Raw genomic sequence first — 25,918 nt, 5'->3', positions numbered from 1 at the left:
CAGGGGACACGGGTTTGTGTTCCGGTCCGGGAAGATCCCACATGCCGCGGAGCGGCTGGGCCCGTGAGCCATGGCCGCTGAGCCTGCGAGTCTGGAGCCTGTGCTCCCCAACGGGAGAGGCCACAACAGTGAGAGGTCCGCGTACCGCGAAAAAAAAAAAAAAAAAAGAAGAGAGTGATGGAGGGAGGGAAGGAGGAAGGAAGGAAAGTAGAAAGGATGAAAGGAAAGATGTCAGGGAGGCTCTGGCTTGTCTTTTTTTATATATATAAATTTATTTATTTATTTTGGCTGCTTTGGGTCTTCGTTGTTGCACCCGGGCTTTCTCTAGTTACGGCAAGCAGGAGCTACTCTTCGTTGCAGTGCGTGGTCTTCTCATTGTGGTGCCTTCTCTTGTTGCGGAGCACGGGCTCAAGGCTCACGGGCTTCAGTAGTTGTGGCACGCAGGCTCAGTAGTTGTGGCTCGTGGGCTCTAGAGCACAGTCACAGTAGTTGTGGCTCATGGGCTTAGTTGCTCCGCAGCATGTGGGATCTTCCCGGACCAGGGCTCGAACCCGTGTCCCCTTCATTGGCAGGTGGATTCTTAACCACTGTGCCACCAGGGAAGCCCTCTGGCTTGTTTTTGTACAGACCTTGATCTAAGAATGTTTTTTTACATTTTAGAAGGATTTTTAAAAATCAAAGAAGGATGTTTGACAGATACTGTACATGACCTGCAATGACTGAAATATTTATTATCTGGTCCTTTATGGGAAAAAAAGTGTGCCTACCCCTGAATTAGTGCATTGGTTATCTATTGCTATGAAACAAATTACCCCCAAACTTAGGAGCTTAAACCACTAAATATTTATTATTTCACAATTTCTGTTAGGGAGCAACTTAGCTGCATAATTTTGGTGCAGCAGTCTCTCATGAGGTTATAATCAAGATGTCAGCTGGACACAACATTGTTGACTATTGCATTTTTTTGGCGGGGGGGGCTACACCACAGGGCTTGTGTGATCTTAGTTACCCGACCAGGGGTCGAACCCATGCCCCCTGCAGTGGAAGCACAGAGCCTTAACCGCTGTACCACCAGGGAAGTCCCTGGACACAACACTGTAAATCAACTATACTCCAATAAAAAATTTTTAAAAACCACAACATTGTAAATCAACTATACTCCAATTAAAAAAAAAAAAAAAAGATGTCAGCTGGGGCTGCCATCATCTGAAGGTTTGACGGGCTGGAGGAGTCATCTCCAAAGTACCTTACTCATACGACTGGCAAGTTGGCGATGGTTGTTAGTGGGAGGTCTCAGTTTCTCACCATGTGGAACCTTCCTCAAGTCTCCCCACAATATGGCAGCTGGCTTTCCCCAGAGTGAGTGACCCAAGAGAAAAAGCACAGGGGAAGCCACAGTGCCTTTTGTGACCTAGCCTCAGAAATCACTCATCATCATTTCTGCAACCTCCTATCAGTCACATGAGGACGCCCTAGTCCGTGTGGGTGAGGGCTACACATGACATGACAAGCAACAGGCAGGGATCACTGTAGGCCATCTTGCAGGCTGCCGACCACAACCTGTAAGTGGCAGAGCTTGGGGTTTGAACCCAGACAATCTGGATCCAGAGTCTGTGCCCTCACCGCCCTATACAGGTGTCCTTCAATGGCAAAAGGTGGGTAAATTTTTGAAATAGACTTCATTGTTTAGGTCGGTTTTAGATTTACAGAAAAATTGAGACTATTGTACATGTATGAGAAACTTCTCATATACCCCTGCACAGTTTCCCCTCCTATAAACATCGTCATTATCATCACTATATTTGTTATAATTAGTAAACCAATATGGATACATTATTATTACATGAAGTCCACAGTTTAGATTTCCTTGGTTTTCACCTAATATCCTTTTTCTGTTCCAAGATCTCATCGAGGACGTCATATTATATTTAGATGTCGTGTCTCCTTAGGCTTGACTTAACTGAGGCAATGTCTCAGACTTCTCCTTGTTTTTGATGTCCTTGACAGTCCTGAGGACTGGTCATGAATCCTGTAGGATGACACTTTATTGGGATCTACCTGATGTTTTCTCAGGATTAGGCTTACCGGGTTACGGGCTGAGGGAGGTATATCACAGAAGTAAAATGCCATTTATTTTATTTTATTTTTTGGCTGTGCCGCGTGGCTTGCGGGATCTTTGTTCTCCGACCAGGGATCAAACCCCGGGCCCCCTGCAGTGGAAGCGCAGAGTCCTAACCACTGGTCCGCCAAGGAATTCCCCTAAAATGCCGCTTTAATCATATCATATCAAGGGTATATATGATCAACGTGGTTTATGACTATTGATGTTGCCTTGATCAACCTGCTGAAGTACAGTTTATCAGGTTTCTTAACTGCAAAATTATTCTCCCTGCTCCCTTTTCCATAACGTACTCTTTGAAAGGAAGTCTCTGTGCAGGGTCCATACAAAAGGGGCGGGGAGTTGTACTCCCCTTCCTCCAGGGCAGAGCGCCTACACTGATTATTTGGAATTCACCGTGAGAAATTTGTCTCTTCTCCCCCCACTTATTAATTTATTCAATCCTTTATTTATATCCATATGGATTCATGAATACTTATTTTATACTTCGGGTTATAATCCAATACTACTTGATTTTCATGAGCAAATCTCTCCAGTTTGACCACTGGGAGCTCTTGCAGTTGGCTGCTAGAAAATACATTTAAACTTTCATGGGCATTACTAAATTAGATCCTAAGAGTTTGGGCAGTTTAGATGTCCACTCCACCATAGATTGAAGTTTTTATTTTTTGTGGAGGTGAAATTCACAGAACACACCATTGGCCATTTCAAAGTAGACAATTCAGTGGCACTTGGTATCTTTACAAGATGTGGAGTCTCCACCTCTCTCGAGTTTCGAAATTTTTTCATCACCCCAGAAAAACACCCTGTACCCATTATGTAATTATCCCCAACTTTCTCCTACCTCCCATCCCCTGGTAACCACGAACCTGCTCTCTGTCTCCATGGACTTGCCCGTTCTGGATACATCATAAAAAAGGATTCATGCAATATGGGACTTTTGATGTCTGGCTTCTTTCAGTTAGCATAATGTTTTCAAGATTCCTCAAAGTTAATAGCATGTGACAGTTCTCTGTTTCTTTTATGGCTGAATAATATCCCACTGTGTGTGGGAGATACCACATTTTGGAGGTGGATTATTTTTAATTCTTTTTTTTTTTTTTTTCTGGCTGAGTGCGCGGGCTTTCTCTAGTTGCGGCGAGCAGGGGCTACTCTTCGTTGCGGTGCGCGGGCTTCTCATTGCGGTGGCTTCTCTTGTTGAGGAGCACGGGCTCTAGGCGCGCGGGCTTCAGTAGTTGTGGCTCGCGGGCTTCAGTAGTTGTGGCTCACGGGCTCTAGAGCACAGGCTCAGTAGTTGTGGCGCACAGGCTTAGTTGCTCTGCGGCACGTGGGATCTTCCCGACCCCGGGCTCGAATCCGTGGCTCCTGCATTGGCAGGCGGATTCTTAACCACTGCACCACCACAGAAGTCCCCCACATTGTTTATCCATTCATCTGTTGATAGACGCTTGGGTTGTTTTGACCTTTTGGTTATTGTAAATAATACTGCTGTGAACACTGGCATACAAATACCCATTTGAGTTTTCCAATGCCTGAACATATCCTGGGATAAATCGCACTTGGTCATGGTGTACGATCTATTTAATGTACTGTTGGATTCAGTTTGTTGGTATTATTTACCCACCAGATCACGTCTGGCTGAGGGTTGACAGTTGCTCCAGAGGGCATTAACAGCTGCACATGCTGGGGGCCACAAAGACCCTGAAGGAGAAAATAGAAAAACACATGCATTCTTGAGGTAGGAGTTCTACGCATATTGGAGTTGTCCACAACAAATGCAGCTGAAATCCAGGTAGGCCAAGGAGATAAGAATCAGGGCACTAAAAGGTTACACTTATACATCTGAGTGCATAGATAAATGTAATAATTCCTTTCTCTGAAGCTGCCTGGTGTCCTGCCCCTCCTTATTATTTTTCCTCTGGTATTTTCCAGCCTAGACTTAAAGGCAGTCCAAAACCCAGAACTGCACGCTGGATGTAGACAGAAAGGGCTCTTTAAAAAACCCTTTCTTACTGGTCTGATGAGCAGGGAAGGAAGGAGGACCTGTGGGTCGGAGAGAGTGGTGGTACATACACAGAACAGATCCAAATAGCACTGCAATAGCTTTGAAAACTGAAATGATATTGGAACCACTGCCTGGAGAAAGTGGGTTGCAACCTACAATCTGAACCTAACTGAGTTGACTGCCTGACAAAACATAAATATCAACATTCTCTGTAGGGTTTTAAACAAGACCTAGAGTATCATAATATAATAGTACAATATGTTGTATATAATGTCCAAAATGTCCAGGATACAATCCAAAATTATTCAACATGTGAAACAGTAGGAAATTTCCAACTACTCACAAAGGAAAAGAAAATCATCCTATGCCAACCCTAAAATCATGCAGATGTTGGAAGTATCAGACAAATACTTTAAAGCAGCAATTATATCTATGCCCAGGAAGTAAGAGCAAACACTCTTGAACTAATGGAAACAAAGTCTCAATAGAGAAATAAATATTTTTTTAAAGAACCACATGGAAATTTCGGAAGTGAGAAATACAATAACCAAAATTAATAATTCACTGGATGGGCTAAATAGCAGAATGGAGATGGTAGAGAAAAGAATCAACGAACTTGAAAATAGAGCAATACAAATTATCCAGTATCAACGACAGAGCTGTGGGACAATATTAAAAGGTCTAACATTCCTGTCAGGAGAGTCCCAGAAAGAGAGGAGAAAGAAGTAAAATGCAGAAAAAAATATTTGAAGAAATAATAGCTGAAAACTCCCCCAAATGGCAAAAGACACAAGCCCACAGATTCAAGAAGCTCAGCAAATCCCAAGCACAACAAACTCAAAGAAACCCATGGCTGGACACATCATAATCAAACTGCTGAAAACTAAAAACAAAGAAAAACTCTTGAAAGCAGTCAGAGAGGGACAATCCATTGTGTACAGAGAAACAATGATTTGAATGATGATGGATTTCTCATCAAAAAACATACAGGATGGAAGGCAGGGAAATAATATTTTTCAAGTGCTGAAAGAATTGTCAACCCCAAATTCTATTCCCCATGAAAATGAAGAAATGAAGGTGAAGTAAAGACATTCTCAAATGAAGGATAACTAAGAAAATTTGTTGCTAGCAAATCCTCTCTTTTAAAAGAAAAAATGGTTAATGGAAGTTCTTCAAATAGAAGGGAAATAATACCAGAAGGAAGGTCGGAACTTCAGGAACAAAGACCAACAGAAATGATAAATCTCTGGTAATACACTATTTTCCTTCTCTTTAAAATGTTTGATGGGGCTTCCCTGGTGGCGCAGTGGTTGAGAGTCCGCCTGCCGATGCAGGGGACACGGGTTCGTGCCCCGGCCCGGGAAGATCCCACATGCCGTGGAGCGGCTGGACCCGTGAACCATGGCCGCTGAGCCTGGACGTCTGGAGCCTGTGGTCCGCAACGGGAGAGGCCACAACAGTGAGAGGCCCGCGTACCGCAAAAAAAAAAAAAAAAAAAAAAAAAAAAATGTTTGATGGTTGAAAGCAAGAATTAAAACATTGATGACGTTTTCCAGTGTATGTAGATGTAACACATGTGACAATTCCAACACAGAGAGGGGAGGAAAAAGGAAACTAAACAGTGGTTCTGCACTCCACTTGAAGTGCTAAAGTATTCATTCTAAGTAGACTGTGAAAAGGTAAGTATGTATACTGTAATCCATAGAGCCATCTCTAAAAAGGAGAGAGAGGTTGTGAAAAACTCAAGAGCTAAATTTAAATGGAATACTCAAAAATATTCAAATACAGGCATACCTTGTTTATGGTACTTCATTTTATCGCGTTTTGCAGATGTTGTGTTTTTTACCAATTGAAGTTTTGTGGCAACCCTGTGTCGAACAATTCTATTGCCACCATTTTTTCAACAGCATTTGCTCACTTCATGTCTCTGTGTCACATTTTGGTAATTCTCATAATATTTCAAAGTTTTTCATTATTTGGGCTTCCCTGGTGGCGCAGTGGTTGAGAATCTGCCTGCCAATGCAGGGGACACGGGTTCGAGCCCTGGTCTGGGAAGATCCCACGTGCCGCAGAGCAACTAGGCCTGTGCGCCACAACTACTGAGCCTGCGCGTCTGGAGCCTGTGCTCCGCAACGAGAGGCCGTGACAGTGAGAGGCCCACACACCGTGATGAAGAGTGGTCCCCGCTCGCTGCAACTAGAGAAAGCCCTCACACAGAAACGAAGACCCAACACAGCCATCAATCAATCAATCAATCAATCAAATTTTTACAAAAAGTTTTTCGTTATTATATTTATCATGGTGATCTGTGATCAGTGATCTTTGATATTACTACTGTAATTGTTTTCTGTTTGTTTAGTATTTTTTTAAATAAATTTAGTTTATTTTTTATTTATTTATTTTTGGCTGTGTTGGGTCTTTGTTGCTGTGTGCAGGCTCTCTCTAGTTGCAGTGAGCAGGGACCACTCGTTGTCGCGGTGCGCGGGCCTCTCACTGTGGTGGCCTCCCTTGTTGCGGAGCACGGGCTCTAGGCACCCGGGCCTCAGTAGCTGTGGCATGCAGGCCTCAGCAGCCGTGGCACGCAGGCTCCAGAGCACAGGCTCAGTAGCTGTGGCGCACGGGCCCAGCCGCTCCGCAGCATGTGGGATCTTTCCAGACCAGGGACCGAACCCACGCCCCCTGCATTGGCAGGTGGACTCCCAACCACTGTGCCACCAGGGAAGTCCCTGTATTTTTTTTAGAAGTTTTTTCTTTAATTTATTTATTTTTGGCTGTGTTGGGTCTTCGTTGCTCTGCGTGGGTTTTCTCTAGGTGCGGTGGGCAGGGGCTACTCTTCGTTGTGGTGTGTGGGCTTTTCATTGTGGTGGCTTCTCTTGTTGCAGAGCACGGGATTCAGTAGTTATAGTGCATGGGTTCAGTAGTTGTGGCTTGTGGGCTCTAGAGCGCAGGCTCAGTAGTTGTGGCGCACGGGCTTAAGTTGCTCCGTGGCATGTGGGATCTTCCCAGACCAGGGCTCGAATCTGTGTCCCCTGCATTGGCAGGCGGATTCTTAACCACTGCACCACCAGGGAAGTCCTAAGCATAGCTTTTATATGCACTGGGAAACGAAAAAATTCATGTGACTCACTTTATTGTGATATTTGCTTTATTGCAGTGATCCTGAACCAAACCTGTAATATCTCCGAGGTATGCCTGTAATCCAAAAGAAGGCAGGAGAGAAAAAAAAATAGAGAGGAATAAAGAAACAAAGGAGACCAACAGAAATAAACAATAAAATGGTAGGGAATTCCCTGGAGGTCCAGTGGCTAGAACTCAGTACCTTCAATGCCAGGGCCTGGGTTCGATGTCTGGTTGGGGCACTAGGATTCTATATGCTGCTCAGCACAGCCAAAATAATAATAATAATAACGATAAAATGGTAGACCTAAATTCAACCAAATCAAACTTTGAGATGATGACAGTCCCAGCAAACATCATGATTGCCACCTTGTGAGAAACCTTGACGCAAAGGCACTTTGTTAAGTGATGCCCAGATTCCTGACCCAAGGAAACCACAAGATAATAGAGGCTTGCTGTTTCAGCCATTAAATATGGGGACAACTTGTTACACAGCACTAGATAGCTAATACAGTGGCTACATTTGGAAAAGAGTGTGCCACCACCTGGGTCCTGTCCAACATCTCTGGGCTGTTTAAGACCTCTCGATGAACCTATCTCCCTCCTTACTCTCCTCAGAGATCTGATTTCACTGTCCTGCTCAAGCATGGCCAAGTTATATCGGTCACCCAATGGCCCATAATGAGTAGGTGAAGAAGGGAGGATTTGATCCCAGGACTGTCTCACTCCAGATCTTGAGTGCTTGGTCATGCATCTTGCTTCTCTAGATATGGTAGGAGACAAAAATGAGACATGTCTTAAGAATAATAACCAGTGGTCCAGTGGTTGGGACTCCACACTTTCACTGCTGAGGGCCTGGGTTCAATCCCTGGTCGGGGAACTAGAATCCCACAAGCCATGCGGCACGGCCGAAAAAAGAATGGTAATCATAGTTTCCTTCTTGCTCTCCACATACCTGCCACTGTCTCCATTGTCTTGCAGCCACTAACAATAAACTCTCACATGACTCTCTCTGCCATTACAATGTCAGCTCCTTGCAGGAAAGGAATTTGTGTCTGTTTTCCTTGCTCCCAGAGCAATGCCAGGCGCTCAGCATTTATTGAATAGACAAGAACCAGTGTCTTCTCACTGCCTGGGCACCTCTAATAGGTCTGGGGTGGACACTGGAAAGTTGCCTTTTAATAAGTCCCCAGTGAGGCCCTGACACTCTGGAGAGTTTGAGAACTCCTAGTTCAGTTCTTCCCCCCTTCCCCATCCAACCTCGGGGCCAATAGGTTCTCATGCCACACGTACCACCTCCTTCTGGAATACTGCCCACATGCTCCGTCCTCCCCCAACCTGGACATCTATAGGGAGCGTTACGATTGCTTATTTTTTACTGGTGCCCCTGAGGCATCCTTGAAGGCAGAGCAGGTATATTCTGTGTCTCATTCTCTCACTTAATCCTACAATAGGCATGAGTGCTATGATCCCATTTACAGATGAGCCAACAAAGGGCTTAAGTGGGGTCAGCCATGGGCAGAGAGGTATCTTGGGACTCTGGTCTTGAGATGGGCTGGGACCTGGGACCCTTTGCTGCAGTGCTTAAATCTGGACAAACCTCGAGCAACAAAATACAAAGAAACTATATGGGACGAAAAATAACTGCGTGCATGAGCAGTTGGGGAAAGTTACGGACAAAAAGATAGAAAAGACTAAAAAGACTCAACTGCCACTTCTGAAGAGCCTGGACCAAAAACAGGACATTGGGAGCAAAAGCAGGGGACTGAGCATGCCCCCTGCACACAACACCGCCAGAGGGGTGGGCAAAACACCTAAGCCACCCCTCCAGCTCGACCCCTGGACACACCCTCACCCTCACTGCATATAAGAACAAGCTTCCCCCCTTCAGGGAGCAAGCAAGCAAGGGGACCTGTTGCTTATTCTTGCTGCCCCGGCTGCTGCAGCAGGGGCCCCAATAAAGCCTTGCCTGAATTTTTTGTCTGGCCTCTAGTCCATTTCTATTGATTGGGGAAGGCCAAGACCACTGGTCGGTATCCGTCTGAACCTGCATCTTGTAACAAGAGTCGAAACAAACATTTATTGAGCACCTATTACGTGAAGGCTCTGATCTAAGCACTTCACACACATGAATGCCTTTCTTCTCCCAGCAACTCTAGGAAATGAGGACTGTTTTCTTCCCTTTTCCTAAATGAGAAAAGGAAGGCACCCAAAGGGTGCATATCTTCCTTGAGTACCTAGCAACAAAGTTTCTCTTTTGATTCTGAACTCTGTTTGGAAATCTGGATGTTTTTAAGTTACTGTTTTTCTTCAGATATCACCATCGTGAAGTCAGATAGAAAAATAAGTAGCTCAAAGGAAAAAGATCTGGAAAAATATATTGGGTTAGCCAAAAAGTTCATTCAGGTTTTCCCGTAAGATGTTATGGAAAAACCTGAAGAAACTTTTTGGCCAATCCAATACATCAAATTTAATGAGACTTATCCTAGGAGCAAGGCAATGAGGAGTTACCATCCCTTCCTTTATTATTTTTCTTGTTGTTGTTGTTTTTAATCATACATGAAGATCTAGCAAACAGATTCCCCAAAAGGCAGGCATATGGGATAGAAAATGTGATGCCCCATCCAAATCCCCCCTCCCCCGCAAGGAACCAGAACTGTCCATGGTTTGCTTGCACACCCTGTGTCCTCTTTCCTGCAGTTTATGGTCACCTCTATGGCCACAGGCAAAACTATAACTTAAGGTTTTATTTTCCTATGTATATAAAGACTTCCTCTTTCTAAAACAAATATTTCTTAATGTTTAACTTTTTTTTTAAGAACAAGCACACTTAATTTTTGCAATCAGAACAAAAAAAAAAGGCAGAGTGTCCTGTGTTTTTAGAGGGGGCTATCCACAAATTTGAAATTTCAAAATGTGAAATACAAAGAAATGAAGTCACCTGGCCACCCCAGCTCCCAGAGCTAAGGGTACCTCATGAACTTTCCCTGTGAACTTTCCAGAACGTGGGATCAATAATTAACTGTGGAAAAATAATAATAATAATAATTAACTGTGGGTATTTCTGCTGCCAGGAGCAGACACGGGGCCACCAGGCCCAGGGCTGGAGCAGAGAACTGTTTTCCCACAGTTAATGCCTTAGGAAAAGCAACATAACCAAGGTGGTGTGGTCATAAAAATAGCTACAAGCTCCGTGGAGGGTTACTATGTTTTGCATCCTCTAAATCCCATCAGAATATAATGCAAGTCACATATGTAATTTTAAATCTTCTACTCGTCACATTAAAAAGGCAAAACAAAACCAGTGAAATTAATTATAATAATTTTATTTAGCCCAATATATCCAAAATACCATTTCAACATGAAATCAGTACAAAAAGTCAATGATGTGTTATTTCACATAAATCTTCAAAATCCAGCGTGCATTTGACGCTGACGGCACATCTGATTAGGACCTGCCACGTTTCGAGAGCTCAAATGCCACATGTGACCAGTGGCTACCCTTTCAGACAGCCCAGTTCTAAACGGTTTATCTATATTAACTTATGGAACCTTCACAATAACTCTATTCCCATTTCAGAGATGGGGAAACTGAGGCCCAGAAAGGCAAAGAAATTGCTCAAAGAGCTAGGAATGGACTCAAACCCAGACTGTCTGGTTCCAACGTGTGCCCTCTTGACCTCTATACTTCTCATCGTCAATTCCAGCTGGAAGGAGCATTGCGGTTAGCTGGCCTGGGTTCAAGTCCTGACTGCGCCACCTATAAGCCAGGTACCTGCATGATTTGCTTAATTGCTCTGAAATGCAGTTTCTTCATCTGAAAAAGGGACACTGGCACCTAGCCAGAAGGCTGAGGGATGACTTGATAGCCTAAAGCCTGGAGGACACCCCATAGAGAGCCTGGCGCCCAGCTGGCCCCTGGGTACACTCAGGCTCTTTTAGCCGCTGCGATTTCTCCACTCACCAAATTCATTTGAGCAGAGTCCCAAACAAGCTACCCAACTTTTGTACATAATGCATTCTTGGAAACATGTTTGAATGTGACTTCGCAAAACTTGAACAATAGATTTCTGTGCTGTAAAGGACATTCCATTTACTAAGGACTGCACAGATTATGAAATCCCAAATTACTTCTCACCTCTTAGGTGTCATTGTCAAAGATAGATATCCAGGGTTTCGTACATGTTATTTTAAAACGTAATTGGATTTGTCTTATTGTGTATTTTCTTGGTTCTCATTACAAAAGTTATGGACGCTTGTTGCAAAAAAAAAAAAAAAAAAAAAAAACCAAAAATCTGATTGTTAGAGAAATAATATGCCATGTGGAAAGTAAAGGTGTTGTGGAGACCCACATGCAGAAATGCACACAAATGGTTTGTGTGTGTGCCCAGGGAGGGTCATCAGCGAGGCCCCAGCTGTCAAAGCATCAGAATACGAAAGTTGAAAGAGACAATTAAAATAGCACACAATCTTCTGAAATTTCATGGGCGCGTGCACACACACAGGAATAATGAACTACGAGGATGAAAAAATTTTTTCTGTTATTAATAATAAAAAACAAATACTGATCAACCATGCTAGAGAAAAGATAAATTATCTTTGTATTCTCTCTATAGAAAACATTACAAATCATTGTCATATGAAGAGTCAATTAAAGAGTACATAGCCATAGGACTTCCCTGGCGGCGCAGTGGTTAAGAATCTGCCTGCCAATGCAGGGGACATGGGTTCAAGCCCTGGTCCGGGAAGATCCCACATGCCGCGGAGCAACTAAGTCCGTGTGCCACTACTACTGAGCCTGCGCTCTAGAGCCCACGTGCCACAACTACTGAAGCCCACGCACCTAGAGCCCGTGCTCCTCAACAAGAGAAGCCACCGCAATGAGAAGCCTGCGCACCGCAACGAAGAGTAGCCCCCACTCACCGCAACTAAAGAAATCCCACGCGCAGCAACAAAGACCCAACGCAGCCAAAAATAAAAAATATAAATAAATAAATGTATAAAAAAGAAGAGTACATATCCATAAAATGTGGGGGAAAAGTTTGGAGAGGCATGTCTGATAGCTAATTAATAAAAATATTTTGTTATTTAAAAAAATAGCACACAATGCTTTAGTAAGTGTTGCCGAGTTGCCCTCTCCAAAGGTTCTACCAAGGGATGCCCTTTCCAACCAACGGTTTGGAGATTTCCCATTTCCCAACATCTCCAATTCTGGGCATCCCCAAATTTCTTCATTTGGCTAAACTGAGGGGGGACTTCCCTGGCGGTCCAGTGGTTAAGACTCTTCGCTTCCACTGTAGGTGGCATGGGTTCTATCCCTAGTCAGGGAACTAAGACCCTGCATGCCACGCAGCATGGTCTAATTAATTAATTAAACTGAGGGGGAAATTGACTAGGTTGCAAAAAGTACACACATGCTCCAATCAGGTCCACTTCCTCCACAATTAAACCTATGGTCACCCAGCATATGCCTCAAAAGGTTCAACTAAAGATCAAGATTTGCTGCTTTGGGCATGAGCTTCCCCTCCCTCCACTCTCCCCTCTGCTCACTAAGCCAGAGCCATGGTGGCCTATAGATTTCTGCAATAGACCTGCCCCATCCCACCTCAGGGCCTTTGCACTTGCTGCTCTTTCTGCCCTGCACCTCTTCACCTAGTTAGTTCCTACTCATCCTTTGGAGGGCCCCCCTTGAGCAGGTTCTTGAACCTGTCTTCCCTTTTGTAATAATATTATCCCCCTTATAGGATTGCTATGAGGATCAAGTGAGATACATAGTTCAAAACACTTGACACAGTGTTTCAGAAAGTGTTAAGATTTCAGTTCATTGGGACTTCTCTGGAGGTCCAGTGGTTAGGACTCAGAGCTTTCCTGCCGTGACCCACAGTTCAATCCCTGGTCAGAGAACTAAGATCCTGCAAGCCACGTGGAGCGGTTAAAAAAAAAAAATTCAGTTCAAGAGGCACCTCCTCCATGAAGCCCTCCCTGACCACCCTACCCAGTTCAGGGTCCCATGTGTTGTCCTTTCTCATGGATCTCTCAATTTCTCTTTTTTGGTACATATCATAAATATAATTAAATAACTACTTGTGATATCATGTGCTTCATGTTTCTCTTTCCCATTAAGACCATGACTCCAGAAGGGCAGAAATGGTGCCAGACACCATGCCTGCCAGATGGGAGGCACCTGATGCATGTCTGTCAAATTAATGAATGGATGGATCAAATGGGCTCCATCTTTGACTCAATTATACTAAAGTGTCAGAGGCTACATTTCTTATCACTGTTATCAGCACATCCATTTTCTCCCTTTCCACACCTTTTTATAAAGACAAAGGATAAAATGCAGAAATGTTCACACCACTCACTACAACCAAGCTACATCTGGCCCGACAGACCAAGATGGCCACAAAGCTCAAACAGAACTGTTGGTGGGTAGGTAGCGCCCCCATGTGTTCCCTGGGAATCTGTTTTTCTGATCGTCTACAAATGCCAAAATTGAATACTCAGGTTGTATCTTTATTTGTCCTTCTGAATTGACTCTCACCCTTCTCCCCCTGCCCTGTGCCCTGACAGGCTAACTGCACGACTGGCTCCCTTACCTTCCTTGCCTGCTGGTGCAGCCAGTGAGAGGCTCCAGCAGGAGATGGGAGGGGAGGAGGGGAGAGAGGGCAGGGTCTTTATTCCCCTCTCCCTAAACATGGTCTGGATCTAGTGACTCAATTTTAACGCACAGGATGTGGCGGCAGAAGTGATGCTACGTGACTTTCAAGGTGAGGTCTTGGAAATATATAATTTCCACCTGGCTTTCCTTCTCTTGGGTTGCTTGCTCTGTGGAGGCCAGCTGCCAGGTTGGGAGTATCAAGCACAAACAGCCCAAGTAGGGAGGAATTGAGGCATCCCTCCAACAATCAGCACCCACCTGCCAGTCATGTGCGTGAGCCACCACGGAAGCAAGATCCTCCAGCCCCAGTCAAACTTTCAGATGGCTGCAGCCCCAGTCAACATCTTGACTACGACCTTATGGAAACCCTGAGCCAGAAAGCTCAGTAAAGCCATTGCTGGATTCCTGACCCACAAAAACCGTAGGAACTGATACGTGTTTATTGTTTTAAGCCATAACATTTGGGGATTATTTGTTATGCAGCAACAGAGAACTACAACACCTGGTAACAAGAGTCCCAGGCTCCCACCTCTACCTGGAACTCTCTTCTCCCACATCCTTCAGGTCTCCACTCAGATGTTACTTCCTGCAGGCTTCCCTAAACTCCCTTTACCCATCCCCCTGCCCCAGTTCATTTTTCATCCTGGCATGTATTCTCTCCTATCCTATTACATATTTGTTTCTTGTCTGTCTCCCCCACTAGAATGCTAGCTTTATGTGGGCAGGGATCTTTGTTTTCTTTGATGCTGCGTCCACAGTGGAACAGTGCCTGGCACAGAGTAAGCTCTCACTGTGGTGGCCATTAGGATGAGAATCTAGCAGACCTGAGTTGTGTGGGGGCTGGATCAGACTCCCACCTGTTTCCTGCCTGCTCTGTGCCCACCCTGACCAAGGGGTGGGACATAGCTGTGACCTCCCCCTCCACTGGGTAAGTAGTAATTGGCAACTATACTGGGAGAGCCCCTCCATGTCTCCCCACTTCCCTCAGGATAAAATCCCAGGTCCTCTGTGCTGCCTATACCACCCCCCCTTCCCTGCCCGAAATCCCACCACTCAGCACAAAGAACCATGAACTGTTTACATGCACCCCAGGGAGGGCTGCATAGACCCCACAAACAAAACTTTGGGGTTCAAGTAGAAAACATTAGAACATTTTTTTAATCTTTTTTGTTAAGTTTGCTAAGGAATATCATCATGTAATAAATACATTATTATAAAGTGATCTACAGAATCTCTCAGTATAACTGTATTTGTATATAACTTATAAACAAATATCCCTCTGGGGGTTGAGCTTCAACATTTTTACTGATAGAGGTGCATGTTGAAAAAGTTTTAGGAGTCATTTATCCTAATGCAATTTTGCCACCCCCAGAGGACATTTGGCAACGTCTGGAGACATTTTCAGCTGTCATGACTGGGGCAGGGGTGCCGCTGGCATCTAGCGGGTTGAGGCCAGGGATGCTGCTAAACATCCTACGATGCACACAGCAGGCCCCCACCACAGAGAACCATCCAGCCCAAAATGCCGATATTGCTGAGGCTGAGAAGCCCTGGCCTAAAGCGCTAGACTCTCTTGATTCTGGGGGTTTTGCACGGCTAGCTGCTTCCTTCCCCCACTCCATTCTTCACCTGCTGAGCCGTCACACTTCCAGGACTCCTCCAAGAAGACATTTCTGATGCGGCAAGGCTGGGACAGAGCCCCTCCCCCGCTTGCTGGGTTAAAATTGTCCTGGCCCCCCGGGGTTCTCAACCTTAACGTTTTACAGTGCAGATCCCCTGGAACCCCTAGACAGCCCGATTCTGCAGAACGGCTAGGGACCAGGAATCAGTATTTTTAGCAAGCACCTCCTCCTTCCCGCCAACTGCCTGCCCCTTCATATTTTGCACATAGTAGGTGGCCCAGGGACTAGTTGAATGTCTACAGCATGCCAGGAGCTACTAAGTGCTCTACCCGGGGACTCGAATCCTGGCACACGCACGCGCGCGGGCACACACACACACACACACTCCAGGATGTAGCCACTATCATCATCCCCATCTTACAGAGGAGTAAACTGAGGTTCAGAGAGGGGACGTGGCGAGGTAAGAGGCTCAAAGTGAGAAAGGGGTCCAGGTCCTAATTAGCGCCTGATTCCTGGGGGAGAGGAGGGGACGGGAGGGGAGGGGACAGAGCGATGAACTGGGGGAGCACGAGCTAGCGGGGACCGGGAGACACACCGCGGCCTTCAGATGCGGCCCCGCCCCCACGAGGGACGTGAAGACGCGGACCCCGCGCAGCGTGGGGACATGTGACCGACTGCAGAGGCCGCGCCGCCTCCCCCGCCCGAGGTCTGCGCGCTCCGCCGCAGGGTGCAGATCGGGGGCGCCCGCCTGGGTTTGGGGCGCAAGAGCAGAGGTGGAGCCAGGGCGGAGCCAGCGCGCCCCGTCCCCCCTCTTTCCAATCGAAAGCGAAACGGAGGGCTGGAAAGGAAGGGCGGAGCCGGCCTGGAGGCCCCGCCCCCTGCCCTGAGAGGCAGCTGGACAGACGGGCGCACCCAGGTAGGGGGGCGCTGAGCGCCCAGTGCGGACCCTCGCCGGGACCTGCGCCGCCACCATGTCTCAGGAAGGTGTGGAGGTAGGAGAAGGCTACAACTGGGCCGGGGGCCCGCGAGAGATGCTGGGGAGGAGCCGGGGGACGCGGAGGGGGCTTCGCAGTTCCTGGGGACTCCATCCGAAACCTAGACCTTCCCCCAGGCTGGCACTCGTCTCCCTCAGAAAGGAGAGTGACCGCCACATGCCCCAGAGCGAAATGCGGCCTCCTCGAGGAAAAGCGGGGGCTGCTGGGTCAAGGGTCAGAGGCCAGGGGTTACCTAGCCGGCCTCCTCCCTTAGCGTGGGACGTTCGCCTTAGTCCGCTCCCTCCCCCAGTGCCCTGTGGGGACTTTGGCTTTTTCCAGGAAATGCAGTAGAGGGATTGGGGGGGGGGGGTGCGGAGGCTAAAACCAAGGGTCAAGTTCAGGCCGTGAAAAAAGGATGCCTAGGGATGGGGGAGGGGCAATCGCGCCTCTCCTTCCTCCATCTGAGCCCCTGTCTCCCCACCCCAGCTGGAGAAGAGCGTCCGGCGCCTCCGGGAGAAGTTTCATGGGAAGGTATCCTCCAAGAAGGCGGGGACTCTGATGAGGAAGTTTGGCAGCGACCATACCGGAGTGGGGCGCTCCATCGTGTACGGTGAGCAGGCGGGGGTCCTGCCTGCAGGGGGTTCCGCTGGGGAGCGGGGAGGGGGTGTGGTCTCTGCTGAGGGTAGGAAGAGGCGATGAGATCATCTCTTTGGGGGGTGGTCTGTATCGGGTTCGGGGCCCAGAAACTCCCACAAGATCTTTCAAAGGCCTTTCACTTACACTTACTCTCCCCACCAGGGGTAAAGCAGAAAGATGGACAGGAACTGAGTAATGACCTGGATGCCCAGGTAAACTGCGCCCTCCCCTCAAAGGATGTGGTAAGGGGAGGGAGAACAGAAGGGTCAGGCTCATCCATGGTGAGCCCCCTCTGTGCCTTGTCAGTCCACAACTCATGGTCTAGCCTCATTCACTTATGCACCTCTCAGTCGTGTATCTGGCCAGGGAGCCTGTAAACAGTAGATGCTCATTACATGCTGACTGTATTAAATAGAAGACAGAGACAAGAAACTAAGCAGTGAAACGAATCACGATTGTCATTATAGAGGAGCCAAAGAGATCAGGGAAAGCTTCCTGGAGGAGGTGGTACCAAGTTCTTCAAGACTAAGGAGGAGTGACCTCTGGGAAGGGGAGGGGTTGGAGAGGGTCTTCCTGGAAGAGGGGTGGCATGACAAAAGGAACATACAGACAGGCTGGGATGAGCAGGAGATCAGAGAGGAGAGAGGGGCAGGGGAACCCATGTGAATGAATGAATGAATGAATGAAAGGCTTTGCATGGCCACTTTGCCCCTTAGATGGCTTTGGTGGCTGGCGTACCGGTTGGCCTGCCTGAAAGACCCAGCACAGAGTTGTTAAAGAGTATAATAAAGTACGTATTATACCCTTAACATTTATATATTTACAGTTATACATATAATGAGTATGATAAAAATAGCCAAGAGTATCATTGATTGAGCACTTCCCCTGCGGCAGGACTCCAGGAATATTACCTGTTGACTTATTTCATTGCCACAGGTCCTGTGAGACAGGTCCTATTACTTATCACGTTCATTTTACAGATGAGAAAATTGAGACACAGGGTGATGACGTCACTCACCAGGTTCATGCTGAATGCAGGTGGCAGCTGGGATTTGAACCCAGGCCACCAAGAGTCAGAACCTGGGCTCTTAGATGTCCCTCATTAGGAGGAGTGGCTTGGCCACACCCCCACAGCTGGAAGTGATGAAGCCAGGGTTTCAACCTGCATCTATCTGAATCCAGAGCTCAAGCACTTAACCTAAAGCAGCATGGCCTCAAAGAGGTGACCTGTCACAATGCCAGCAAGTGTGTGGCATTCATTGGCAGGAAGGGAGCATGGGGTCCAGCCTGTTCCGCCATGCTCACTCAGGGTAATCTCAGGCAAGCCCTCTCCCGGCTCTGGGCCTCAGTATCCCCGTCTGAGCAATGGGGATGACAGGTGTGCCCACCTCCCAGGGTTGCTATAAGGACAACTGAGGTCACACATCCTGCCCTCAGGAAGTGTATGCTGCTCAATCAACTCCTCCTGAGTTAGGGACACTCTACTCTTATATGGGGCCAGAACCCTGCCTCCCCGTGCAGAAGCCCCGCCCCCAGAAAAGAGGCGTGAACCACATCTCCAGTTTCTGCCCCTGGTGTTTCCACCCAGGACCCCCCAGAGGACATGAAGCAGGACCGGGACATCCAGGTGAGTCCAGGATGTGGGACAGGGAGGTAAGCAGGGAGGACATCCATGGGGGTGTTCATAGGTGAGGAGGAGGGACATTGTAGGGGCAGGAAGGGGAGAAGAGGGCTGACCACCGTCTCCATTCTGCAGGCGGTGGCGACCTCGCTCCTGCCACTAACAGAAGCCAACCTACGCATGTTCCAACGTGCCCAGGAAGATCTCATCCCTGCCGTGGACCGGCAGTTCGCCTGCTCCTCCTGTGACCATGTCTGGTGGCGCCGCGTGCCCCAGCGGAAGGAGGTGATAACCCAACCTCTGACCTTGGTTCTGTCCCGGCTCCACTCCAAAGCCCCACTCTCAGTGTCCAAACCTCTGACCCAAGAACATCAGCCTCTGAGAGCCCAACCCCGGACCTGCAACCTCAGAGATCAACCCCAATCTCAGACCCTAACCCCAACCCACTGAGCTGGACTTTTCAACTTGACATTCAACTTGAGAAGCTCAACTCTTATCCCAGAGCCTGACCTCTGACTACACAGTTTGACAGCTACCACAGAAATCAAACCTGACCCCCAAACCACAACCCCAAATCTGGCTTCTGAACCCCCTGACCAGTGGTATGCTTCTGGTAAATGCCTAATAACCGGCTCTCGTGGGGCGGAGGCACCCCCAGATTTACAGTGTTTGCCAATTTCCATAGTGTAAATCTCGATCTGGCTAACATCAGGCTATCACTGCTCACCTCAGACAGCAAGCCTGCCCCTCTCTCCGCACCCCCAGGTGTCCAGATGCAGGAAATGCCGGAAGCGCTACGAGCCGGTGCCCAGTGATAAGATGTGGGGCGTGGCTGAGTTCCACTGCCCGAGATGTCGGCACAACTTCCGGTGAGGGCGCTGACCCCACCCCCACCTCCCATCCTCGGCCCTGCCCCACCCCAGCCCTGCCCCTCCCTGCCCCGGCCCCACCCTGGCCCAGCTGGCCCTTGGACCCTCACGGCCCTGCCCGCCCCCAGGGGCTGGGCACAGATGGGGTCCCGGTCCCCCTGCTACGGGTGCGGCTTCCCCGTGGATCTGACACGGATCCTCCCTCCACGCTGGGACCGGGACACAGATCGCCGCAGCACCCACACCCACTCCTGCTCGGCTGAGGACTGCTACAATCGGCGAGGTGAGGGCCTGGCGCGTCCCCATGGCCTACCCCCCCATTCCGGGCATACACCTCTGAGCCTTTAAGAACCAAGGTCTCTACCTGCTTCTTCCGCATACCTCCTAAGGCCTCCGTCCTGGAGGCCTTTTCATCTCCCACTGCAATGGCCCCTCCTTCCACATCTTCCACGGGCCTCCAGCCTCCTTACCTCCAGGTCACTCAGGACCCCTGCCCCTCCTAACACCCACCTCCCATGGCGTCATCCACCTTCCATGTCTCCTCACATAAAGTTCTGTGGTTTCACTCTGGTGGCCCACACCCCAGTGTCCTGTGGACTCTGTCCCTGTGGTCTCTGTGTTCTTGGCTCCTGTTGTGTCCTCTGTAGTCTCAGGTGACGCCCATGTCCCTGGGTCTCCTGTGGCTTCAACACCTGTGACTTTCACCTCTGAATTTCCTGTAGCTCTGGCCCCAGAGCCTGTAGCCTCAGCCCCTCCCCTTCCCAGAGCTCCCCGTGGCCTCAAGCCCCACGACCTCAGAACCTCTCCCTCCCCAGAGCCCCACGTGCCTGGGACGTCCTGCGCACACCCCAAGAGTCGGAAGCAGAACCACCTGCCCAAAGTCCTGCACCCCAGCAACCTCCACATCAGCAGTGGCTCCACTGTGGCCACCTGCCTGAGCCAGGGGGGCCTCCTGGAAGACCTGGACAACCTCATTCTGGAGGACCTGAAGGAGGAGGACGAGGGCGGTCACGGGGAGTGACCCCTGCCAGGTGCAGATGCAAACCAGACACGGTCTGTGCATATTTTGTGTTGTTATAAAATACGAGCTCAAATGGAGATCTAAATGCCCTTGGGGAGCCGTCTGGGTCCAAGATGCTGGCAGGGGGATTCCTGGGTGCTGTTTTCAGGGTCCTGGGGAGCAGATCCACAACGAGAAGAGGTCTGTGGGACGCGGCCCACACTGAGTCACAAAGGAGGTGTGGCCAGGACAACTTGGGCTCCTGCGGACACACATCCCCTGTGACCTGGGGGACAGATGAACAGATGGTCACAGCCTCAGGGGCCTGATCAGCATGGCAACCTTCTTGAGAGAGTAAGCCCCACCACGAAACTCGGCCCAGTAAACGCCGTCCTGGTAACGGCTACGGTAGTGGCCACCACGATGCCACACACCATTGAGGTTGGAGTGGGCACAGGCATGGTACCACCAGCCTCCCCGCTGGTACAGGGCGCAGTTACCTGAGGGAAGAGAGAATCCATGTCTTCTCACCAGAATAAAAGCCTCTACCAGCACCTCATTAGTACAAGGCTTTTGCCAGGCATCCTCTGTCCCCATACCTTCTTCAGAGTAATAGCCTTAATTCCTTCCTTATCCCCTTACCAAAGTACAAGCCACATTTTCTCCACCCTTTCTGCAAACTAGGAGCTTTACCTCTCATTCCTTTATCAGGGAAAACAACCTTCTCTACTTCCTTTCTAGAATAAGAGTCCTAGCTCTCATACCTCCCCCTATTCCCCCCACCCCCCCACCACCTTTCACAAAGGCAGGAATCCTGACTCTTACTGCCTAATCAGAGAATGAATCTGGACTCCGCACCCCCTCACCAGAATAAGAGTCCTGTCCTCCACTCTCCTGTTTATCCTGATCCTTACCAGAGGAAAGTCTTACCCCACCCCCTTTCATTTCCTCACTAACAGTCTCCTACTCCCTCCCCACCACCACCACCAGAATGAGAGCTCTTTACCAGAATAGGAGTCTCGGTCCCTATCCACGGTGCTGAAAGGCTTGTCATTGTGCCAGGATAGAGAGTCTCCAGCATCTCCGTGGTAATGGCCAAGCCGTAGGCGGTAGTGGTCACTCTCAGGCTCCAGGGAAAAACCATCATAGTGGGCACGTGCCCCGCGGCCTCCCCAGTCCTCGAGGAGCACCAGTAGCTCATGGTCCCCATGGCTGGTCAGCTGATGCACAGGTTCAAGGCCCAGCCAGTATTCCCCATCAGGCTGCCCAAAGCCCACCTGGCAGGGCAGGAAAGTCAGGGAGTCAGCAGCAGGTCTCCTTCCCCTGCCCAGCCTTGCCCCACCCACCTGTGCCCACCTTGTAGTGCTGCCAGGTAGTGAAGAAGTTGACGGAGCCATCTTGCCGCCTCTGGATCACAGTCCAGCCTCCACCTTCCAGCTGTTGCTCACACCATGCTGACAACACATGCCGGCCCACTCGTAGCTCATACACTCCGCTCTGTCCATGGCCTGCCTGGCGGGCCTCTGCACAATCCCGCCATGGGCCTGCGGGCACAGGGATATGGGACAGGCACAACCTGGACCAGTCAACCCTTTACTGGAGTAAGAGTCCTGATTCTCACTGGTCCCCTTACCAGAACAGTCGAACTGCCTCTCCTATTCCCTCTCCAGAATAAGAGCCCCAATACCCCTTTTCTTACCTAAATAAGACTCTAAGTCATTCTTCTCTCACTAAAGCAAATGTGGAGCCTGGGATTCTTAAATTCTCCTTCTATGGTCTCCTCATCAGAATAGAGGTCTTGAACATGGCCCTCTGAATTCCCTCAAATTCTCACCAAAGTAGCAGTCCTGAATCCCCTGCCCTCTTGTCAAAGTAAGAGTACCTCTCTTATTTTCACACCATAGTAAGAATTTTGGTGTTTATCAAAGTAAGAGCCATATCTCCCTGTTCCATTATCAGGATAAAAGCATCATTTCCTCCAGGCCCCCCAGCATGAGAGGAATCTGGCATTAAAGTCCTGACTCATATTTCCCTCTATTCATGCTGCACTGGGAATCTCCTGGCTCCTCACACCCTCAACAGGCCTGCCCTTGTCTTACCTGCTGGCTTGGTAGGGACAGCAGGGTGCCCTGAGGGCACAGGAGAGGCCAAGGGCCCCTGCTGTCTCAGGGTCTGGTCTCTCTGGGATTCTGGGGCTGAGTTCATCCTCCTGCTGGTGTCATTGGTGCCACCTACCAGACTGACTGGAACCACAGGCACCAGGGGCGGTGGCAGGACCTGGGGTAACCAAGAGAGTTAGATGTGATTGCACTAACCCTTAGCCCAGGACGCTCTGGGCTCGTAAATCTCCTAGCACCCAGATGGGAAGATCAAGCAGGGGCGTGTATTGATCTTCCCAAGCCTAACTCTAGTAGTCAAGAAGAGACAGAGCTGGGCTTAAACTCCTGCTCTGGTGTTAATAGCTTAACCGATCTGTGCCTCCAAACTTTTCTGTGAAGTAGGGATAATATGAGTACATCCAATATTACTAACTTACTGAATCCTCCCAACCACCCTGTAAGTTAGGTACTGTCACAAAGCAACAATTGCTTATTCAAAACCTAAGGTGAGACATAATCCAGAATTTAGAATAATATAGCAGGAGTTAGAAACAGTAATGCAGGGTCTACCTCTATATTACCTAACACCCCCAACGAGGTCTTTGGTCTTTATCACATATTAATAATATGCTTGATTATAGGATCCTATGAGTATTCATATTAGGTAGATAAGTAAAGACTTCAAGTAGCTACCAGTTGCGTTTTGACCCAAATGAGTTACTGGGGAAGAGGTAGGGGTCCGTTTTTGGAGCTTTTTGTATTTCGGAACTGAGAATCATGGGGTTGGGACTTCCCTGGCGGTCCAGTGGTTAAGATTCGGTGCTTCCACTGCAGGGGGCACGGGTTCGATCCCTGGTCGGGGAACGAAGATCCCGCATGCCCCGCAGCGCGGCCAAAAAAAAAAAAAAAAAAGGGCACGGGGTTTCAGGGGGCCCATCTACTGAAGATGCTCACAAGAAGTGGCTGCTATTTGGGGAGGGAGATAGTTTCAGAGTTACCTGCTGCTGCCCGCCCGCACTCCCCGGGCACAGGCGTTCCAGGCGGGAGATGAGGCCACTCTGCTGGCTGACCAGCTGTGCCAGCTCGCGGAACTTGACGTCCAGCTGGTGGAAGCGGGCGGCGGCGCGCTGCGCCTCGGCCGAGGCGTTCAGCACACGCTCCCCAAGCAGCGCCAGCGCGGCGGCAGGCTCCGCCCCCAGGCCTAGCCCCGCCCCCGGTCCCGCCTCGTGCTGCAGCTGCGCGCGCAGCTGGCCCAGGCGCGCGCTCAGGCCACGGCTCTCCTTGCGCAGCGCACGCACCTCGCCGGCTACAGCGCCGTCGGCCGTCGCCAGCCGCTGAAGTTCGCGCAGCAGCTCCTCGTGGCGGCCCACTCGCACGCGCAGTGCCGCCACGTCGCTGGCGTTCACGGCCTCCGGAGTTGGGCGCGGAGCCGCCGGCCCGCTCCAGCACACGGCGCCTGTGAACTTCTGCGGGGGCAGCACGAAGGTGTAGGTGCAGCGCGGGGCGGCTGCGCGCGCCCACCAAGCGTCCAGCAAGAGCAACAGCTGCATCGTGAGCAGCCGGGGTGCCGACATGGCGGACCTGCAGGCAGAGGATGAACGGGAAGGAGGGGGCCCCGGAACGCAGGCTCGACCCCCGACTCTCAAGCTGGGCCATACCTATGTGGTCCCACGCGGGAATGCACAGGTGTACACCTGCGTAGATCAGGGTCCACACACGCCCGCCTCCATCCCTTTCCCTGTCCCGAGGCTGGAGATACGCCAATAGAATCCAGCTCTGGCCTCCCCACTGAGTTCCAGGCTCCCTGCGGGTCAGTGTGTCTCGTCCATTCATTCAGCAAGCATTCTCTGAGTGCTAACTGTGTGCTGGCCTGAGTTCTACGCGCTGGGAATACAGTTGGGAACAAAACACAAAAATCCCTGCCCTGGTGAGCAAGGACCAAATAAACTTAGAATTAATTGAGTGTATTAGACAGCCCTAGGTACTAAAGATAAAAGGTACTTTTAGTAAAAGACAGAGGGGAATTCCCTGGGTGTCCAGTGGTTAAGACTCCCGGCTTCCATTGCAAGGGGCCGGGGTTCGATCCCTAGTCTGGGAACTAAGATCCCGCAACCTGCACGGCGCGGCCAAAGAAACAAACAACTACCAAAAAAAAAAAAAAAAACAGTAAAAGACAGAGATATGCGGATATGTGCAGGGGCAATTTGAGAGGAGGGAAGGCCTGGAAGAGGTGACAGTTTTGAACAAAGACCTGAAAGAGGTGAGGGAGGAAACCATGGGGGTATCTGGGAGAAAAGAGGTCCCTGGCAGGGGGAATAGAAAGTGCAAAGGCCCTGAGGTTGGACCATGCCTGATGTATTAAAGGAACCTGGAGGAAACTGGAGCAGAAGCCATGGGGAAACAGGTGGGGGGGGGGGGCGGGTGAGGGGAGATGAAGAGAAAGTCTCATTAACTCAGTCTAGTAGCGGACACCCTATTTCCCATGTTCTCAGACCAAAACTCCAGAGTCATTCATGTCTCTTCATGGCAGATGGAAACCATCAGCCAGGCCTATCAGCTCTTGTGTTTAGACCCTGACTTCCTCCACATTCCCCCCTATTCTCACTCCCTCCCATGATCCCAGCTCAAGACACCATCTGGATTTCCTTAGAGCAGCTGCCTGCCAGGTCTCCAGGCTTCCATCCTCAATCTCTGCTCTGTTTCTCCCACAGTGGCCAGAGGATACCCGTGAACACCCAAGACAGGTCACGTCCCTCCTCCTCTGCTCAGGACCTCTGTGGCTTCCTCCTCACTCTGAGGAAAAGCCCAAGTCCTCCCTGCAGCCCACAAGGCCCTGCATGCTCTGCCCAGGCCCCTCCCTGCCCTCCCCTCCTCCCATTCATCCTCCCACCCACCGCGCTCACTCTGCTTCAGGCACCCTGGCCTGGCTGTTCCTCAAACACACAAGGGACCCTCGAGCCTCAGAGCCTTTGCACTTGCTGTTTCCGCAGCCTGGAATATTCTTCCCTGAATTTATCACAGCTCCCTGTCTCTCCTTATTCAGGTGTCAGCTCAGCTGTCTCCTCCTCAGAAGCCCTCTTTGAGGGACTTCCCTGGTGGCACAGTGGTTAAGAATCCGCCTGCCAATGCAGCGGACACGGGTTCAATCTCTGGTCCGGGAAGATCCCACATGCCTCAGAGCAACGAAGCCCGTGT

General features: G+C 49.6%; 2 protein-coding genes across 2 annotated transcripts; one reads left to right on the top strand and one right to left on the bottom strand.

Moving 5' to 3' along the window:
* Positions 1-16,174: 16,174 nt before the first annotated feature.
* SHFL (shiftless antiviral inhibitor of ribosomal frameshifting) lies at positions 16,175-20,733 on the top strand. The gene is made up of 8 exons (XM_030879615.3): positions 16,175-16,516; positions 16,985-17,108; positions 17,297-17,346; positions 18,723-18,761; positions 18,891-19,040; positions 19,521-19,624; positions 19,753-19,907; positions 20,440-20,733. The coding sequence occupies exons 1-8, from the start codon at positions 16,496-16,498 to the stop codon at positions 20,643-20,645; spliced, it is 849 nt and encodes a 282-aa protein (XP_030735475.1). The 5' UTR covers positions 16,175-16,495; the 3' UTR covers positions 20,646-20,733.
* ANGPTL6 (angiopoietin like 6) lies at positions 20,444-24,526 on the bottom strand. The gene is made up of 6 exons (XM_060297155.2): positions 24,382-24,526; positions 23,722-24,304; positions 22,724-22,901; positions 21,981-22,168; positions 21,631-21,901; positions 20,444-21,124 (listed from the first exon to the last, which is right to left on the bottom strand). Exons 2-6 carry the CDS (start codon positions 24,295-24,297, stop codon positions 20,934-20,936), a joined length of 1,404 nt encoding a protein of 467 aa, XP_060153138.1. The 5' UTR covers positions 24,298-24,304; positions 24,382-24,526; the 3' UTR covers positions 20,444-20,933.
* Positions 24,527-25,918: the final 1,392 nt, after the last annotated feature.

This window comes from Globicephala melas, chromosome 3, assembly GCF_963455315.2.
Source record: "Globicephala melas chromosome 3, mGloMel1.2, whole genome shotgun sequence".
NCBI classification, from domain to species: domain Eukaryota; kingdom Metazoa; phylum Chordata; class Mammalia; order Artiodactyla; family Delphinidae; genus Globicephala; species Globicephala melas.
The sequence above is the reverse complement of the archived record's forward strand: the minus strand, read 5'-3'. Positions and strand labels throughout refer to the sequence as shown.